The sequence below is a fragment of the Leopardus geoffroyi genome, chromosome B3 (assembly GCF_018350155.1).
Source record: "Leopardus geoffroyi isolate Oge1 chromosome B3, O.geoffroyi_Oge1_pat1.0, whole genome shotgun sequence".
In the NCBI taxonomy this organism is placed as follows: domain Eukaryota; kingdom Metazoa; phylum Chordata; class Mammalia; order Carnivora; family Felidae; genus Leopardus; species Leopardus geoffroyi.
The window spans coordinates 71,348,436-71,368,394 of NC_059337.1; the positions used below are offsets into that span (position 1 = coordinate 71,348,436).

The 19,959-nt window shown below is 39.7% G+C and overlaps 3 protein-coding genes across 3 annotated transcripts; all 3 read left to right on the plus strand.

Annotated features, from left to right (window-relative positions):
* The first annotated feature begins 1,436 nt into the window (after positions 1-1,436).
* Positions 1,437-4,034, plus strand: LOC123583687 (olfactory receptor 11H4-like). The gene is made up of 2 exons (XM_045450827.1): positions 1,437-2,385; positions 3,946-4,034. The coding sequence occupies exons 1-2, from the start codon at positions 1,437-1,439 to the stop codon at positions 4,032-4,034; spliced, it is 1,038 nt and encodes a 345-aa protein (XP_045306783.1).
* Positions 4,035-10,070: 6,036 nt separating this feature from the next.
* Positions 10,071-11,063, plus strand: LOC123582233 (olfactory receptor 11H6). The gene has a single exon (XM_045448484.1). It carries the CDS (start codon positions 10,071-10,073, stop codon positions 11,061-11,063), a length of 993 nt encoding a protein of 330 aa, XP_045304440.1.
* A 3,914-nt stretch (positions 11,064-14,977) lies between these two features.
* Positions 14,978-15,934, plus strand: LOC123582234 (olfactory receptor 11H7). The gene has a single exon (XM_045448485.1). The coding sequence runs from the start codon at positions 14,990-14,992 to the stop codon at positions 15,932-15,934; it is 945 nt and encodes a 314-aa protein (XP_045304441.1). The 5' UTR covers positions 14,978-14,989.
* The last annotated feature ends 4,025 nt before the right edge of the window (positions 15,935-19,959 follow it).

A 19,959-nucleotide genomic window follows, 5' to 3' on the forward strand; every position in this document is an offset into this window, starting at 1 on the left:
CTTCAAAGAGTTAAAGTTTGCTTATTCTAAGAAGTGGGATTGTTTGGGGTGTTTTTTGGTTTGTTTCTATATTTTTCATGCTCTTAATTATTAAAAAATAAGATTTTTTCATTTTGAAAGTAAATTTTATTTGGGTAAGATAAATGTAGTATTTATAGCATCTGTAGCATTAGTAAACTGAAATGACAATACATAAGCATTTTACATTGTTTGAAATGTATTGAATAACTTAATGTTTAAAAATATCCTTGCATTTGGAGAAATCTTACTTAATATTTTTACATAAGGTTTGTGTATAACCAAAATGGCATAAAATATCATTTGTGTTCAGCAAGAAGAATTAGTCTTTTGCAACATTTAGAGCTACGTTACGTTTGCTTGTTTGTCTATTTGACTTTTGATAATTAACCTTTCCCAGTTTATGAAGATTCTGAGTTTCCTGCATGTGAGCAGGGGAGATTGCAATCAGTAATGTTGAAACTCATCATCTGTGATATGTAGACAGCATAAGAATGAATCCTTCCAAGTAGCTGAACCATATATTTTGAAATAAATACTTACTTTACTTTAACAAATACGTTACTTCAATGAGAGATTTATGGTAAATTATTCAAAACACTGTACTTGTTTAAAATAGTGAAGATTCAATTGACTAATTAGGGGAGGTTTTTTATGCTTTTTTAAAATTATTTATTTCAAGAGACAGAGAGAGAGACAGAGTGTGGGGTGGAGGGAGGGGCAGGGCAGAGACATCAAGGGAGAATCTGAAGCAGGCTCCAGGCTCTGAGCTGGCAACATACAGCTCGTCACAGGGCTCGAACCCATGGACAGGGAGACCATGACCTGAGCTGAAGTCTTCAGAAAAATATTACTATGACCCCTCCTCCTGGTTTTTATGCTAAAATTTATTATTCATTAATATGTTATAAGAGAAAATTATTCTGATGTGAAAAGCTCAGAAAGCATAATGGACATTCACAGCCCTAGGATATCTGAGATGCCAAGCACTTTCTACTTAGTGAGAGATGTCAAAAAAGAAAAAAAAAAGTTATCGCAGTCCTAATTCTTGGCTAAAAAATTAGCACAGACTAAAAGCTGTTCTATCAGCTTTTTTAACTATGGGTGGGGAAAAAATACAAATACTTTACTGCATTTAACAGTGGGTAATACTCCGAGTTTCCAAAATCTCAAAGGTAAGATAGTATTTTCCTTTCAAACCTAACCCCACTGATAATGAAAATTTAAATAATGTAAATCATTCCATTGTTATGAACCTAAGTTTATTGAAATTTGGGATATTCAGAATTATTGGTTACTTTTAAATAAGATCTGACGAGTTAGTGGATGAGTTATTACAAACTAATTGCCAAATAGCCAACACACACACCTTGCATAGGTTTCCTACCAGTTTTCCAGGAAACAAAATATCTTGTATAATGGTGTTTTCTGTCTCCTCTGCAGCCCTGGAATTTATGAACAGTTCAGAGACAAGCACTGTGACTGAGTTTGTCCTCCTAGGCTTCCCTGGTTGTCAGGAGTTGCAAAGTTTCCTTTTCTCACTGTTCTTGGGGATCTATATATTTACCATAATGGGAAATGGGATTATTGTCTGTGCTGTGAGGTTGGACCAACGGCTCCATACCCCAATGTATATTCTCCTAGGCAATTTTGCTTTCCTTGAAATCTTGTACATTACCTCCACTGTGCCCAGTATGCTAGTCAGTTTCCTCTCAGAAACAAAAACCATCTCTTTCGTTGGCTGTTTCCTCCAGTTATATTTTTTTACTTCCCTTGGTACAACTGAGGCATATTTCCTCTGCATCATGGCATATGATCGGTACCTCGCTATCTGCCACCCACTGCACTACTCAACCACCATGACCCAACAACTCTGCTATATCTTGATGTCTCTTTGCTGGGTGTTGGGGTTCCTTAGTTACTCTGTCTCCACTATACAGCTCTCTCAATTGCCTTTCTGTGGACCCAACACCATTGACCACTTTATGTGTGACATGGACCCACTGATGGCTCTGTCCTGTGCTGCAGCTCCAGTCATGGAGATCATCTTCTATGTCCTGAACTCCCTCATCATCATCCTCACACTTCTGTATATTCTTGGCTCCTATACTCTTTTACTGATAGCTGTGTTAAAAGTGCCTTCAGCTGCTGGCCTGCAGAAGGCCTTTTCCACCTGCGGATCACATCTGACAGTGGTATGCTTATTCTTTGGAGCCCTTTTGGCAACGTATGTGAGTCCCACAGCTGATAACCCAGCTGAAATTCAGAAGATTTTGACTTTGTTCTACTCCGTGGTGACTCCCTTCTTAAACCCTCTGATTTACAGTTTACGAAACAAGGACATGAAGGCTGCACTGAAGAAAATCCTGAGGATAGAATGAACGTAAACTAGTCTACTTGAGACCAAGCAAACCAATGTCCAGACATAAAAAATTAATTAAGAACTTGATTTACTGTTGCCAGTTCTCCAATGCACACTTCAAAAAACCTATTTCTCAGTGAGAATGCTTTATTCTTCAACCAACCTGGTAGAGTTAAACCATAACTGATTCATTTACATTGCAAATGTAACAGTATTTCCAACATGGATAACTCCAGTAGATAGTGATATGAGGGCATCATACTGTGCTATTGTATACTGTGTAGTTTTGGTTATTTGGAGATGGTGGTGGAAGGTAGAACAAGGGCAGTTATCCCAGGTGCACATCATTGCTGTAATCAAAGCATTAAGACAGACCAATATTTTTTTTTTAATTTTTTTTTTCAACGTTTATTTTATTTATTTTTAGGACAGAGAGAGACAGAGCATGAACAGGGGAGGGGCAGAGAGAGAGGGAGACACAGAATCAGAAACAGGCTCCAGGCTCTGAGCCATCAGCCCAGAGCCCGACGCGGGGCTCGAACTCACGGACCACGAGATCGTGACCTGGCTGAAGTCTTACGCTTAACCGACTGCGCCACCCAGGCGCCCCCCAGACCAATATTTTTTAAAGTGAATAAAGAATCTAATTTAAATGCCTAATGGGTACATACTTAAGGGATTTAATAACAATGCCTTCCTTATCCCTTGGGTCTGCATGGTTGAGAATCTTCCAGGTTAGGGATAGACTGAAAGTTTCATGCTTATATAAGAAATACGTGTCCTGGGGCGCCTGGGTGGCGCAGTCGGTTAAGCGTCCGACTTCAGCCAGGTCACGATCTCGCGGTCAGTGAGTTCGAGCCCCGCGTCAGGCTCTGGGCTGATGGCTCAGAGCCTGGAGCCTGTTTCCGATTCTGGGCTGATGGCTCAGAGCCTGGAGCCTGTTTCCGATTCTGTGTCTCCCTCTCTCTCTGCTCCTCCTCCGTTCATGCTCTGTCTCTCTCTGTCCCAAAAATAAATAAACGTTGAAAAAAAATTAAAAAAAAAAAGAAATACGTGTCCTAACATCAGATAAAATTGTAATAATTCTTTCAAGAAAGAGTTTGTTAGTATTTATTATGTTCTTGGCACTCTTTTTGTAATAATTCTTTCAAGAAAGAGTTTGTTAGTATTTATTATGTTCTTGGCACTCTTTTAAGTACCAGAAATACACCATGACCAAAATGTTCAAAGACCCGTATTCACATAGTTTACTTTCTAGTGGGGACAGACAATTTAAAAAATAAGTAAAATATATAGGATGTCAAAGCATGATAAGCACTTTGGAGAAAGTGGAATGAGGACAGAAAGTGTGGAAAAAGGAGCTGAAATTTTAACTAGGATGATCATCAGAGAAGGCCACATGAAGAAGGCAGTATTTAAGCAAAAGCTTGAGTAGATGAAGAAATGAGCCACACAGACAGCTGAGGCAGAGGGAAACAAGTTCTCTATAAGATCCCAAGGCAGAATTATGTTCAAGTAACAGCAAGGAGGTTGGTTTGGCTGAAGTAGAGAAATTAAGGGGGAAATTTTTGGAGATAAAGTCAAAGAGAATGATCAGAGGGCCAACTTGTGCAGGACCTTGCACACCATAGTAAGAACTTTTAATTCCATGTGAGATGGGAAGCCTTTGGAGATTTTTGAACAGAGGAGCAACATTACCCCATTTATATTATGGAAATTTTGTTGACAATAGACTAGAGAGAGGCGTGGCCATTTTTAAAGCTCTTATTTCCAGTTAAATTAAAAAAAAAAAAAAGTTTGTTTCTTTTCAAAGGAATTTGTATCTGTAATCTGTCCTTAAGGATACATAGTTGGGGATGGGGAAAAGCCAGGGAGCTCATTTGCTCAAAATGAATGGAAAGTTCTCCTAGATTCTAAAAAAGGGCATTCTAATTCTGGAATGATGTTTTTGTGACAATCTTAAGAGATAATGTAGGGGAGAGCTTGGGGAGATGGCAGAGTAAGAAGGCCCTGACCTCATCCCATCCCACACTTACAAGTAAATATCATAAATATCCAAGTCAATAAACCAAAGAGCAATCCAAAGACCGGCATAACAAACTCCACAGCTAAATATAGAGGAGCTGCACCTAAAGATTATGAAAGTCAGAAAGGCAGAGGAAGGATGCCTGTAGGAGGGAGGTAGCTGCACAAATGGAGAGGGCAGAGAAATGGGCCCTCATCTCAGGGAGCTCACCCAGAGAAGATTAATCCCAGTAATGTTTAGCTTTGAAAACCAGAAGGGCTGAATTCTGTGAGTTTGTAAAACCAGTGGAACTTGAAGCCTGGAGCTTTAAGACTCAGCTGACTCAGCACTAGGTGATGTGCCACGCTTAATGAGACAGCAGCCTGCACAGAAAGATAACATAAAAAATGGCAGTTTACACAATGAGGGTCAGGGGGAGGTGGAAAATGGGAGACAAATATGTCCATACTGATTTAGGAGCATGTTGGGGGACTCCTTGGAAAATAAGGGAGCTGGTAGGTGGGCGGTGTGAAGAGGTGAACTGGGGGAGAGAGAAGCCCCACAGGGTAGGCAGCTGTTTTTGCAGAGACAGGATAGAGGAGGGGGGGGGGGTGTGGCACATCAAGTGAGTAGAGGAAAAGCACTCCCCCTGAAAGTAGCTGGAGAGAAAGAGAAAGAGTGGAAACACAAGGGACTGAACAAAAAAATCTGTTCCCCAAACCACTGACAGGTAGAAAAGAGAGGGTTTCAATACCATTAGGACTCTATAAACAGGGGATCACAGAGTCAGAAATTCTAGAGCTCAATACCTGGCATTGCTCTGGTGGGGATGAAGGGAGAATTCCCAGAAGCAGGCAGAGAGGTCCAAGGGGTCCGTGGGCCACATGGGGAGAAGTGGTTCCCTGTTTGGAGAACAAACAGTGACTCCACCCCCCCCAGGGGACTCCAGAGACCAGCCACATTTGCTAGTATTGGAACAAAGATGCCAGAGTGCGGTGAAACCTGGCACCAGCTGTGTGTTGTGATTCGCCATAATCTCTGAACCTCTTCTGGCGCAAGCCAGCACCTGGCCACAATCTCTGAACCTCTGCCACAGTGCAATCCAATGGACGTTCTCTGGGGCAAGTCAGCACCCAGCCATTGCTCAGCAAGACCCTCCCCCAGAGGGTTGGAGCAGGTCCAAGCCACAGGGTTCTTAGAAGTGAGGGGTTTGGAAACACAGCCCTATCTGAGTTAAAATTTAGGAGGGAGGTGCTGCCTGTCAGGCTGATGGCTTAGACAGGGACAGTGTAGAAGCAGGAAGAGGGCAGAAGCCTAAGACAAAGGAGGGGTGCTTGACTGCAGGTCGGTGATAGCGCAGAGTTCCTGTGCCAGAAATTAGGAAGCTGGGTGATTCCATAGTCACCTCTCCCTTGCATGGCATACTTGCACTTGCTGCCTACACTGATCCACCCCCAAATTGAGTATAGACAAATACTTATATCTGTATTTGTTATATCTATATCTATACAAATATAGATCTACAAATATTTTATATCTATACAAATATCTGTATAGATAAATAATTTTTTTTTAATTTAAGTGCTTAGAAGTTTGGCACCAAGAATAAAGCAAGTATATTTGGGAAAAATCTCTCTCCCCACCAACACACACACTCTTTTCTCCCCTATTAACCTGTGCCACTCGCTGCTCTCCTCCACTTCATCCCCCAGGTAGATCAGTTCCTTAGAGGAAGGAATCTCCACCAAGAGGACAATTTTCCCTCCCTCTCTTGGATATTTATTCTGACCTCTGTGTCTCACTATTTCAAACCACTGGGGGAAATATAAACAAATATAGGACCAGAGATACATAAACAGAGAACTAGATGCCTCCCAATGAATGTTCTGGGGAACTATGACTTCTGTTCAGGAGGGACATGTAAATTCTTAGTAATTACTGGCATGAAAAATACATTTCATTTGGTTCAGAATACTAAAGGAAGGAAGTCTCTGGGGCCACAAATGCTGCTCTCCAGCCATGAATGTTTTAGATTGTTAAATGAGGACACTCTTGTGGCTGGAGTTTCCCCTTGCGTCTTCCTCTTGGCGCCAGAAACACCATCAGGTATGTAAGGAAAGTCTGCCTACATCAATGCTTCACGCTCCTAGATACCCACGGCTGTCAGATACTAAGAATGTGCTGATTCGTCTACAAGTTCATTCATTCTTTGTTCCTTTGTTCTTTGTAAGAAAGTGTTAGGCCCTGCAGTTCTCTTCTCCCAACACATGGGGTAATAGATTCACATGAAGGATTCACTGGTATCACAGAGTTCCACTATGCAACTCACTTAGGAAAAATGGGGCTCAGATGTCTTGGATATTTGCGGGGGGGGGGGGGGGGGGAGGGGGGGCAGGAATTAAATCTTCTTCAGTTACAATGTAGCCTGAGTCTTCTACCACTTTGTTTCTAATATTGGTCAGTAAATTTTGGTTGACAAATATCCTTTGGCAAGGGCAACTAAAATAGGATGTTATTTTTCAGAGTTGTTGGCAAGGGACAATTGGAAAGTGGAAACTGAGAAAGTAATAGGCAGACTCTCTTGTCCTTTAGATTTACCAAATTTATCAAATTAGCAAATTTATGGATTAATCTTAAAAATATAAATATTTAAAGGAAAAAGAACCCCTGCACTTATAATTTTTAAAATGCTCTTCTTTGGTCAAGCAGCTTAAATTTCAAGCAAGTAGCTGGTGTTATGGAGGAGGAGCTGGCTTCCTTATCAGTTCATATAGAATGGATTGTCCGTGTTCTTTGTTGTTCCTCTTCTCTCTAACTGTTCATTTGTTGCATCACTTGAGGTGAACAGAAAGCTGAAGGAAGTAGATTTAAATTCACCCTTTGAGCTACTAACAGATGTGTTGTGAAGGTAAAGGAAGCAGAAATGGATGGATGCAGTGAGTTTCAAATTATTTGTGAAATTCATTTATCCCTCATTTTCTGATCCTGTATACCACAGATAACTAAAGTTTCAATGTAGCACAAATTTTAAAAGGTCCTGGACATCCTGAAGTCAGATGACCAGGGAGGAGTTAAGACTTATGAGTTTGGGTTCCAACTCAAAATCATGAACTGGAATTATATTTCTTTTCTTGGTGCCAAGAACTACCTGGCCTATGAATAGAGTAAGTCAATTCATGTCTCATATCTCTACTTTCTCGTGAAGCAAAAAGTATCTCATTTATGTCAAATAAAGTCAGCAATCATGCTACTACCCTCACTACAAAGATTTATCTAAGTTATTATGAACTGGAATAAATATTTTTTTCAGGCCCACGGCATATAATTAGATATGTGCTATGAAACACACAGTTCAAGACACTACGGGGGCGCCTGGGTGGCGCAGTCGGTTGGGCGTCCGACTTCAGCCAGGTCACGATCTCGCGGTCCGTGGGTTCGAGCCCCGCGCCGGGCTCTGGGCTGATGGCTCAGAGCCTGGAGCCTGTTTCCGATTCTGTGTCTCCCTCTCTCTCTGCCCCTCCCCTGTTCATGCTCTGTCTCTCTCTGTCCCAAAAATAAATAAACGTTGAAAAAAAAAATTTTTTTTTAAAAAAAAAGACACTACAGAGGTAGGTGGCAGTCCTGATTGCTTTTATAAGTCATAAGTTCCAAAAGGGGAGGAATTTTATTCATCATGTTTACTATTGTACCCCAGAACTTAGTAAGCTGCTAGGAATATAATCAATAGTGAATAAATGTTTGTTAAATGCCCAAATGAATAAGTAAATGGGTAATACGCTACAATTTAAGTTTGACATTCAACTTTTTTTTTATAAGCCCAATAACTATTTTCTGACCAAAAATGACAGCATGCGGTCTGGAAAACATAGGTATAGTTATGGAAAATATATGTGAAATTACAAATCTCCTGGAAATGTTTATATATATGGTCACAGTTATAGTCCATTGAACTAACTTGCTTGGAAAAATTTAAATTTCCATAAAAATAATATTTATTATGCAGTCTTTTTCATCATTCTAAAACATTGTTAATCAATACAAATATCCAAAGTTACCTTGACAGTAAAACATTTACCCTCTGAGTTTGCTCCAGGTTTGATCCAATACTGAGAAGCAAGCTTCATGCTCTCTGAAGATTATATAAATGGCATAAGGATGCAATTTTGTGAGTATCTTAAGAGTGACATTAATAAATAATGTGGATCGGGTGCCTGGGTGGCTCTGTCAGGTAAGCGTCCAAATCTTGATTTCAGCTCAGGTCATGATCTCATGGTTTTTGAGTCTGAGCCCTGCATCACGCTCTGCACTGATAGTGCTTGGGATTCTCTCTCTCTCTCTCTCTCTCTCTCTCTCTCTCTCTCCCACTCTCTCTCCCTCTCTCTCTCTCTCCCCCCCTTAAAATAAATAAACTTAAATAAACAAATAAATAAATTGATCAATTATCCTATGTTGGTTGTCAATATATTACTAAATTTAAAATACTGGTGGTGGTTTACCCAGCCAAATATCTTGAACTTTAACAAGAAAACTTTAGGACATAGACATAAGCCTGGACAAATAGTTCTAGAAAGGTTGCTACCAATATCCAAGTTTATAGTCATATCTCAACTCCTAATTCATCCAATATGAGGAAGATTTTTCTGGTCTTGACATATCCTAAGGTAACCTTTCTATTTCTATTCATTATTTATTTAATTTAGGTAAAAGCAAGATGATGAATGGAAAGTTATGGTGCTTAGGGTTTAATTCATAGCAAAAAATGAAGAAACATGGTGTTATATACTAGAAAAATTTGGCATACCCAGCTGTAAGTTATCTCAAGAGCCTAGCCATGATGTATAATAGTGCAGCTTAGGGGAAAACAAGCCAGGATAAATGTTGGCATCCAAAAGAAAGTAATGTATAGGGGACATAACAGCTTCCATTTGTTATATGAGCCTCCAACCATCACCATAATGGAAGAGGAATGAGACTTACTTTGTATAGCTTTGGCAGAGTCCCAGGATCAATGCACAGAAGTAATAAAGGAGACATATTTTGTTCAACACAAAGTACTTTGAGAGAGCCAGAGATCCTCAACAGGAAATGAGCTAAATTGTTCTACAAATCCAGATGCCCCCTAGCAGAATGTGGCCTAGAGAGGGCTACTCAGATGATTTTCACACCATTTTACAGAATCCTGAGGTTTCTAGATCACCTCCCTCAGAGCAGCAAAAGCAAAGGGTCTCAACACTCTCACCACACAGTTCCACTTATCTGCTTTTTATTGGACTTCTGTGTATGAAACTCTAAGAAGAAAATTTATTGCTTCAGATTTATATTCAATTTTGTTTCAAAGTAAAGGAATGTATCCAAAATCTATACTTACATGTAGAATATCTAAGAGGTAATGATTTTAACATGAAAGATAAAATATTACTGAGACTCAGAGTTATAGGAATATTTGAAAAGAAGTGAGGTTCATTCCAAACCAATCTTCAAATGGCCAGAGTATCTAGGAGTTACTGGCTTTGCACATTTAAGTAAACCCCTTAAATTTCTCTGAACTTCAGTTTCCTTATCTATAAAAGAGAAGGATGAAGCACACCTCCCTACAGCTCAAAGGGTCATTTGGAAGATCAAATGAGATAATTTATGTAAAAATACGTTGTACATTTACAAGTGAATTGTTAGCAAAACCCACAAATGTTCATTGCTATTCACTCCTTGGTTACTTCTGTTTCTCTAACAGCTTTGGAATCTCAAAACGCAACAATGCATTTTGTGACTGAGTTTGTCCTCCTGGGTTTTCCTGGTCAAAGGGAGATGCAGAACTTTTTCTTCTCATTAATCCTTGTGGTCTATCTCCTCACTCTGCTGGGGAATGGGGTTATTGTCTATGTAGTGAAATGGGACAAGCGGCTTCACACACCCATGTACATCCTCTTGGGAAACTTTGCCTTCCTAGAGATCTGGTACATCTCCTCCACTGTCCCAAACATGCTGGTCACCATCCTCTCTGAGACCAAAACCATCTCCTTCACTGGATGCTTCCTCCAATTTTACTTCTTTTTCTCACTGGGTACAACAGAGTGTTTCTTCTTATCAGTTATGGCTTATGATCGGTACCTCGCCATCTGTCGCCCACTACATTACCCTTCCATCATGACTGGGAAGCTCTGTGTGATCCTGGTCTGCGTTTGCTGGGTGAGTGGATTTCTCTGCTATCCAATCCCCATTGCCCTCATCTCCCAACTTCCCTTCTGTGGACCTAACATCATTGACCACTTCGTGTGTGACCCAGGCCCATTGTTCGCACTGGCCTGCATCCCTGCTCCTTCCACTGAGCTTATCTGCTATACCTTCAACTCAGTGATTATCTTTGGGCCCTTCCTTTCCATCTTGGGATCTTACACTCTGGTACTCAGGGCTGTGCTTCGTATTCCTTCTGGTGCTGGTCAAACTAAAGCTTTCTCCACATGTGGGTCACACCTAATGGTGGTATCTCTATTCTATGGAACCCTTATGGTGATGTATGTGAGCCCAACATCAGGAAATCCAGCAGGAATGCAGAAGATCGTCACTTTGGTATACTCAGCAGTGACTCCACTCTTAAACCCCCTTATCTATAGTCTTCGAAATAAAGACATGAAAGATGCCCTGAAGAAACTCCTAGGATTAAGAAGTAACCCAAACTGAGACATGTTTGAGAGAGAAGCAGAATTTATCACTTCTAACCTTAATTATTTATAAAAACAATAGAGAATGGCTTCAGTAAGTCGTGTTCCAGCTCACACTTAAGTAGAGGGAGATACTTATTTTTCACGGTTACTTAGCAGTTCAAGTTCAGCTCATCAATGAAAAATGTTCAATAAAACATTTTAAATTATCTCACTGGATAATTATATTGTGTTATTATATATATCTTCTTTCCCTGTGATGTATCCTCATTGGTTTAATCTTAGCTGGTGGAAAGAATCACATATATGTGTACCTGGAGCCTTTCAATAGAGAGTGCAATCTTCTAAATTCAGAAAATACTCTTAAAGACAATGGACCAAGGGGCCACCACTACCAACAACAACAGCAACAAAAAGCCCACTCAGTAACAGACATTTTCCATTGTTTAAAGCTGTCTTTCACACCAAAAACAGAATATGTTTCATACTTCTTTCACTTAGAGATAAAGTACAAACTCTCCTTCCTGCCAAAGCTCTCATTCACTAGACTCCTCAATCCATTCTTCTTTCCTATTGATCCACTGTCTAAGCCCTGCACTTCACAATGATCATTCTACATGTTCTCCCATGTGGGCATCTTTACTCTTAGTGCTTACTCCCCAAATCAGTTGTGACAACTCCACTTGTAATATGGAATAACAATGTCCTAAGCATATTTTTACGCCTCTCAGAAGGCTATAGTGCAACATCTGAGTCAGGAAAGCATTAAGAGAAAATTATACCAAGAACAAATTCCATCTTTGTGCCCAAACCCCATGCTGAAACAGGAAAGCCATTAGCTGAAAGGCCAATGTACTTAAAATGAAAGTACCCCCTTTTAGTTATGGCCATTCGGGAAACAAAATTAGGTGTGCCAGAAAGATAGGCCTGCTGGTACTAGTTGATTAAATACTCTCACACAGTGTTTCTCAAACCTTTCACTCCTCAATCCAAACAAAGAATGTTTGGCAACACTGGTCAGAAAACATAGGGCATTTGGGGACAATATTTCTTTGAAACTCAAAGTTTTATCTAAAAAATGATCACAAATTATACTTTCTGTTCCACAGTACATATGTATTTTGTGTAATAAAGAATTATCTTCTCTGAGTAAAACCTTCCCTTCAGGAAGATATTTAATTAGGAGCTCTGTGTATCCCATGGCATACAATCACATACCCTGTTTGAGAAATACAAACTTAAGGAGACAATGGGGTCCCCAGAGAGTCAATGTAGCACATTATCTAATAATAACTATGGGTCAACCTACCAGAAATATTAATGAAACCCCCAGGCAAGAAGGAAGAAGGTCCCTAGAGAAAGTTACAAGATCACCTGAAGAGATACCTGAGAATTCTCAACAATGGCCAAAATGGCACATAAACTAAGACCAGCACATAGTTTCAGCACGCTCTGTAGGAAACAGACCACTAGAATCTCACAGTGCAAAGGAAGTAAAATAAGTCATGCATGAAGCTCTCACAGAGGGCTTCCACATTAAAGGCAGTGAAGGAGAGAGGCTTCGTGACCTCCCTATGAACTACTCTCCCCAAGATGACCTAGGAAATCTTCACAGTATATAGGAACCATCATCTCTGATGGGCATTGCTGCTATTATACACCACAGGTGGGCCTATTCACCTATATATTTGTTCATTCAATATGCTCAAGAGATTGAGTATCAAGGAATATTGGTTACTCACAGCTCAAAAACAAAAACAAAACTCTCAGAGTGTTTAGATCACCCTGGAACTTATACTCCCCCAAATAAGTACACTGAATTGTGTCAAAGTAATCCACAGATCTTCCCCATCTCAGGGAGTGTCTGGAGCACCAGGAATGGTATGACTTTCACAGGTATTTTGAACAAAACAGTGTGGAACTAGCTCCATCCACTGGGACTGAAACCAAGAGAAAACAGGGATTTGTTTTGTTTTGTTTTGTTTTGTTTTGGTCTCCTCTCTCAGTTCTCTCCTCTTTGTTCATTCCATTACTTATGTCCACCATCAGGAGAGGTGGCATTAAAAAAAAATTTTAAGGGTAAAATCATATCAGTGTGTATAACAACTAAGATTCACATAGGGTTTAATGGTAAATATATTAGGAAATGCTTCTTATAATTATGTTGGAAACCGTTTGTCAAATTCATTTACCATGCTTTCCCTAGAGCTAATAGTTTTTCTGTGAAGTCTTTTTTTAATGTAAAAAAGAGTAGCCTCTAGCTCAAACACATGCATTTTTATTTTGAGTCAAAGTCTGTGAATCTGATTCAAGTCATTGTTGCTGTTTTCCCAGGGGTAAGTGGCTGCTCTCTACATTACTCCTTTCTTGTCTTGTGGAGAAAAGAGAGCTCTTGTTTGGAAAGCACAAAGTTCCCACAGTGGGAAACCATTTTTTATACCAAATTATCTTACCAAAATCATCCATTCTATGGAACCCTTAACAAAAATTATGATCAATGCAGGTAAGTTTAGTTCTTCATAATCATCTTAATTTAAAAAATTAAAAAGAATTTATCTCCATCTTTCAATTTCCTTCTCTACGTGGTTTCTTGTCCACAAGACTACAACCTGCTTTGACTTAACCAGTCCAATAGGAAGGTTGTGTTTGCTTCTAGATGAATAGGTTCATAGTTCACTTTATGCATTATTCATTTAGTGAACTTGCAACAGCTGTTTCATTACAAATATATTTATATCACTTAACATAATCTCACCGAATAGAAGGATTTTTCCCATTTGATTATGCTCAGTGAGTACTATAAATATTTTATATACACCACTTCTATCAAAATTATTTTTAAGCAGAATTTTCCTCTTAGCAAAGAAGTATCTTGTTAAAAAAATTCTGGAGATTTTAATATGTTAAAGCTATCATTGTGTTCTTTTCTCTGAATTATTTGATTCTTTAAAAAGTATCTTTGGTGATGGTGTTGTGAAGAGAATAAGGTCAAATTTTGGAATATGGGAAATAATTATTTTTGATACATCTTTGATTCTTTTCTATTATTTTGAAAATTGAAAGTATTTTTTAAATAGACTAAATCTATTTAAAAATCTTCCAAATGATAAACTTTAGGAAGAATTGTAGCAGCAGTGAGAAGAGCTTTAGAAGAAAATCTCCTGGTGATTTTAATTTTCTTCTCCAATACATTATATCTGTTATATTCATCTTTAATAACATAGATTTAAATGCATATGAAGCATAACTTATCACATGAAATTAATCATTATGGAGTGAATTATAGTGACTTTTTATTGGCAAAAACAAAGGAATAAATACCAAATTGTAAATGAGCTTTAATGCAATGTAAACATCTTTAAATAGGAAGTAGCTGTAAGAATTTGTTATCTGAATATCTTTGTTGATTTTCTCCCACTATCATGAAAAAAATGATAGAAAGTAAATCTCCTAATGGAAATGGCTCAAGAAAAAAGGTAGGGGAGACAGAGAGGATGAGAATCTGTAATAATGTTAAAGCTCAAACCATTCAAATCTATACAATGTGTCAGATACAAACCTATTTTTACATGATAGCATATGTGTCCTCACATTTTGAAATGAATAGCACTAACTGCTATATATGAACAGTTTTCACTGAAAAAAAAATTAAACATAAGGCAAACCATTTTTGCCTCTAACACAAGATTTCTTTATATCTAAAAAAGATTAAATTTAACTGATTTTGCCCACTGATAAAGAAAGTTCAAGTAGCTTAGAATTGTACATTTACAAAAAATCAGGGCCAAAGAGCTCACTCAGAATAGAGCAGGACTTATTCAAAACTTGTTTTAGAATATTCAGTACATTTTCCTGCATCAAACTGCCTATCCTAAGAAAAGTTTCAAATGTCTCAGCAGAAAAGTGACTTGTCATTATCTGTCTTCTCTCCACAGTCTGGGGGCCATGAATAAGTCAGGGATATCTACTGTGACACAGTTTGTCTTGTTGGGTTTTCCTGGTCCCTGGAATATACAGATCATCCTTTTCTCAATGGTTTTGTTGGTCTACATCTTGACTCTGACTGGGAATATGGCCATCATTTGTGCAGTGAGGTGGGACCATCGACTCCATACACCTATGTATGTGCTCCTGGCCAACTTCTCCTTTCTAGAGATCTGGTATGTGACCTGCACAGTCCCCAACATGCTGGTCAATTTTCTTTCCAAAACTAAGACCATATCATTCTCTGGCTGCTTCACTCAATTCTACTTCTTCTTTTCCCTGGGCACAACTGAGTGCATCTTCCTCTGTGTCATGGCCTATGATCGGTACCTGGCCATCTGCCGTCCACTGCACTATCCCTCCATTATGACCGGGAAGCTCTGTGTCATTCTGGTGTGTCTTTGTTGGCTCATTGGTTTCCTTGGACATGCAATTACTATTTTCTTCATTTCTCAACTACCCTTTTGTGGTCCCAACATTATTGATCACTTCCTGTGTGATGTGGACCCACTGATGGCATTGTCCTGTGCCCCCACACCAATCATAGAGTATGTATTCCACTTTGTGAGCTCTCTTATCATCATTCTCACCATTTTGTACATTATTGGGTCCTATGCCTTAGTGCTCAGAGCTGTGCTTCAGGTTCCTTCTTCAGCTGGGCGGCAAAAGGCCTTCTCTACCTGTGGATCCCACTTAGCTGTGGTGTCTCTATTCTATGGAACCATAATGGTGATGTATGTGAGTCCTACATCTGGCAACTCAGTTGCTATGTATAAGATTATCACACTGATATACTCTGTAGTGACACCAGTCTTAAACCCCCTCATCTATAGCTTACGCAACAGGGAAATGAAATTTGCCCTCCGTCAGGTCATTTGTGGAATAAGAATCATCCGACCCTCATGAAAAGGTTTTGTGAGAAACAATGACTCTTTTTCTGAAAGTGGAACAGTAACTCTTTTCTTCCAATACAAACTGATTTGACTTTATTCATAACACATAATAGTTCTGTGGTACAAAACAAAATTCATGTATTTAGTCATATTTGGATGTGCTTTTAGTTTCATGAATCTGTTTCCTTGGAAAGAGATTGCCATCCAACACAGAGAAAAAAATAACTCTTAAAAATCTCAATATTTACCTCCAGGAAGGTTTTGATTTTTTAGGTATACAATCTCTGTCCATACAACTTGGTTAAGAGATATGAATCAAATTGGTTATTTGCTTACAAGGCTGTATAATGCTTCATTTTAAAAAAATGTTTAGTGTTTATTTATTTATTTTGAGAGAGAGAACTTGCAAGGAGAGGAGGGACAGAGAGAGAAGGAGAGAAGGAGAAACCCAAGCAGGCTCCATGCTCAGTGCAAAGCTGAACATGGGGCTTGATTCCATGATCATGAGATCATGACCTGAGCTGAAATCAAGAGTCAAATGCTCAACCAACTGAGCCACCCAGGCATATAACACATAAAATGCCTTTTGCCATTTCAACTTGGACCAATCTTGAAAGGGTTTTCACCCCAAAGCACAACTTGGAGAATAAGACCACCCCAAATGTGAGTCTATATGGAGTGGGTCACCAGAATCCACGGATGAAAGAAGTCATAAGTAGCCAATCAATGAAGCACTACATACATCAGGTAACTACAGTTTAGGGAGCTCTGCCCCCACCAAAAAAGGAAACACTCCATGAGAGAAAAATCAACGTACAAACTTCTGCCAAACAATAGGGCAACAATACCACTCAAGGAAAAGCTTTTCACCTTTATTTTTCTCCCACCTGAAACCTAGAGTAACCAGAGGCAGTGTAGTCATGTGGGAGAAAAGGAATAAAAGGGCAGAGGAAAAGTAGTACATCAAGTCTGAGTCAGACACAGTCTTGAGAAATAAGTTTTAATTTGGATAAAAGATTAAAATTTTGCTTTTAAACTATACTACAATTTCCAATATCTGGACAAGAGAACCCTGTATTAATACTAAAAGTAACCAAAAAAGCTATCACAGTGATATTATCCACAGATGGAAACAAATAGAACATCAGAAAGTGTGTGAAGTAGAAATGGTGAAAAAAAAATAAAGTTTCTTTGTGTTTATATCCCACTAAGTCCAAAACAATCAATTAAATAATTAAAGTGCAAATGTTTTTAAAATGCTGTAGCCTAAAGAAGGAAGAAAACCTTCACCTGAAGACCAAAAGGTATGTTTTTGTAAGTATTCTTGGGCAACTGGACAGCACTATACTTCAAGGTGAGTACAGGAACTTAAAAAAGGTGGGAACAGAATCAGAAAATCTACTTGGGAAGCTACTAATGACAGATTTGAACAATCCACTACAGTTTGGCCTTCATTCAGCACTAATATTTTAGTGATGCAGCTGAATTCATTAGCTGAAGGAAGAGAAAGTATTTTGTATAAAATAGCTCACACGTATCCTACTACTGCAACTTATTAGATGCTGAGTATGTAGCTATACCTATCAAACACCTATTCCTTTGTTAAGATTCAGTTGAGACCTCACTTCCACCAGAAAGCCTTCCCAACATTCCCAGGTTGCACTATATGTCTCTTCATAATGCATATAAAACACACCAGGTAATTTTTCATCATTGTACTTACAAACTCTTTGAGGTGAGTCTATTAGGTATCTGTCTCTTCCTCTAGAGTATAAGCCCTTTTAGGACAAGGACAGTATCTTATCGTTTCTTCCCCAGCATGTAGCATGATAACTGACTGAATTATAGTAAGCATGTAAAGAAAGCAGGAGCAGGGGCCAACATGGTGGGGAAGTAGCGGGAATTCGTACTCCCCCCTCTCTCAAAGAAGTGTAAAAGCCAGAGGACTTTGAACACCAGAGCCTGGGAGGTAAAGAGACTGAATCTGCTAGGAAAAAAAAATGGGAAAGCTGGAAGAAAGATAGGTGGGTAACTGCGGACTGGGGGAGATTAAAAAAAAAAAAAAAAAAAGGCCACGTGGGCACGGAGGGGAGGGACCCTCTTCTGCAGAGAGACAAAGGAAAGCGAAAGAGCCACTAGGGAAGTGCAGGACCATATCTGGACAGGAGAAAGACTTCGGACTGAGACTGAGAGGGATCCGACCTCTAACTGCGGGGCTACTTCGGTCTGGAGCTGGCTCCCTGTTCATACACCTGGGGAGGAGGGGAACCATGCCGGGGTGTGGTTGCAGGTCAGGGGCTCAGTCGGCAGCTGGAGAAAGTGGTTCCCTCCTTGGAGGGCTGTGCGATAAAACAGAACCTGCTTGCGTCTGCCATCCCTGGGCACAGTGGCTGGGCTGAGGGCTCAGTGTGCAGGAGGATAAGGCCACCGTTTCCCTGGAGTGCTGTGGGAAAAGACAAAGGCTGCCTGTGTCCGCCACCCCGGGGTGGGGGGGGAGGGGGGGGCTCAGTCCACAGTAGGAGAAGGCAATCCTCCTGTAGTGCGGCTGCACAGACAAAGCCAGCCAGGACCGCATCTCGCCGCACTGAGAGGCGCTTCCCTAGGGCTAGAGCGCACTGAGCGGGACTTTGAATCCTAGCCCAGCGCAGGGTGAGAGGAGTTGGCGGAGAAAGACCGCCCCATCTGTGCTCGCTGCACAGTGAAGACGACTCAAACTGAGTCCACCAGGTCCGGCTCCGTGGAGAAGAGACTGGGGGATCACCATCCCCCCCCCCCCCCACCACCACCACCGCCACCAAGACGGGACCTCAGGGATCACTCCCGGGGCCCATAGTGGAGGTGGGTTCAGATTATGCCACACCATACCCCTTTGCACTGGGTAATTGTGTATCCACCAGAACGGCACAGACCCTGTGGACAGCTACTACCTACAAGCGCTGCAGCATTGCCCAGATTAACTCTAGGTCAATTCTGGATATATAGATACATTCTCCACTCCCCCCACCCCCGCCCCATTTCGCCTCCTTATCCCTTCCCTCCCCTCCGCTGGTTACTCTGGTTATTGGTCTGTCTAAAAAAACATATTTAATCCATTGTCTTGACACATGTTCTACACCTCCTTCTTCACACTCCTTTCTCTCTCTCTGGAATAATCAAGCCATATAGTTTCTCTGTCTGGGTAACTTTATCTTTGTTTCTTTTTCCCTGCCTCCTTCTTTATTTTCCTTTCTCCCTCTCTGGATTAAGCCTTTTAGTCTCTTTGCCTAATCAATGTTTATACCCCCCCCCTTCATTTCTCTCTTTGTATGTGCTCTTCCATCAGCACTGCCTCCACCCTCTTCTTTACTTGTAGTCGGTGTTTTGGGATTTTTTGTTTTTAGTCTTCAGGGTTTTTTTGTTTACTTGTTGGTTTGTGTTATTTGTGTGTTTGTGTGTCTTTTGTCTCCTGTTTGTCTACCTGTTTTCCTTTACAGGGCTACTCCAAGGAACAAATCAAAGCATATCTGGTGGAGGGTCCAAAATAGTAAGCATGTAAAGAAAGGAAAAGTTTTTAGAACTGGATGAGTGAGCTAGTTCCTGAATCAGTCCTCACTGAATTAAATATACTTTAGTCACAAAACCACTAACTGTTTACATTTTTTTAATTTAAGGAAATTATCACTTTTAAAACTATATTTTGGTATGTTTTATAATAAAAAAATCATCTTGTCATAAAATTTTTGAACAATACATAAGAGGTAAAGTTAAGAGTAAAAGCTGTCACCTTCTTCCTTACAATCCCACTTCCCACAAATAACAAGTTTAATACTGGTCAAAATTTCTATATATATATAGAAGCATGCAAATGCATATATATATATATATATATATATATATATATATATATATATATATAATGGTTTTTCTTTTTTTAAACTGATTGTATTACACAGACTATTTCATAGCAGTTATTTATTCTCCTAAAATTTTGTAATTTTCTATACAGGTACAATACAAATAGATATGCTTCATTCTTTTTCACTCTCATATTGTCCTCTT

Excerpts from the sequence above, each read along its gene's own strand:
- LOC123583687 (XM_045450827.1), top strand. The coding sequence starts at position 1,437 with ATGGTGTTTTCTGTCTCCTCTGCAGCCCTGGAATTTATGAACAGTTCA. Across the intron at positions 2,386-3,945 it reads GGCTGCACTGAAGAAAATCC|TTTTTGGAGATAAAGTCAAA; the intron begins TGAGGATAGAAT and ends TTAAGGGGGAAA.
- LOC123582233 (XM_045448484.1), top strand. The coding sequence starts at position 10,071 with ATGTTCATTGCTATTCACTCCTTGGTTACTTCTGTTTCTCTAACAGCT.
- LOC123582234 (XM_045448485.1), top strand. The coding sequence starts at position 14,990 with ATGAATAAGTCAGGGATATCTACTGTGACACAGTTTGTCTTGTTGGGT.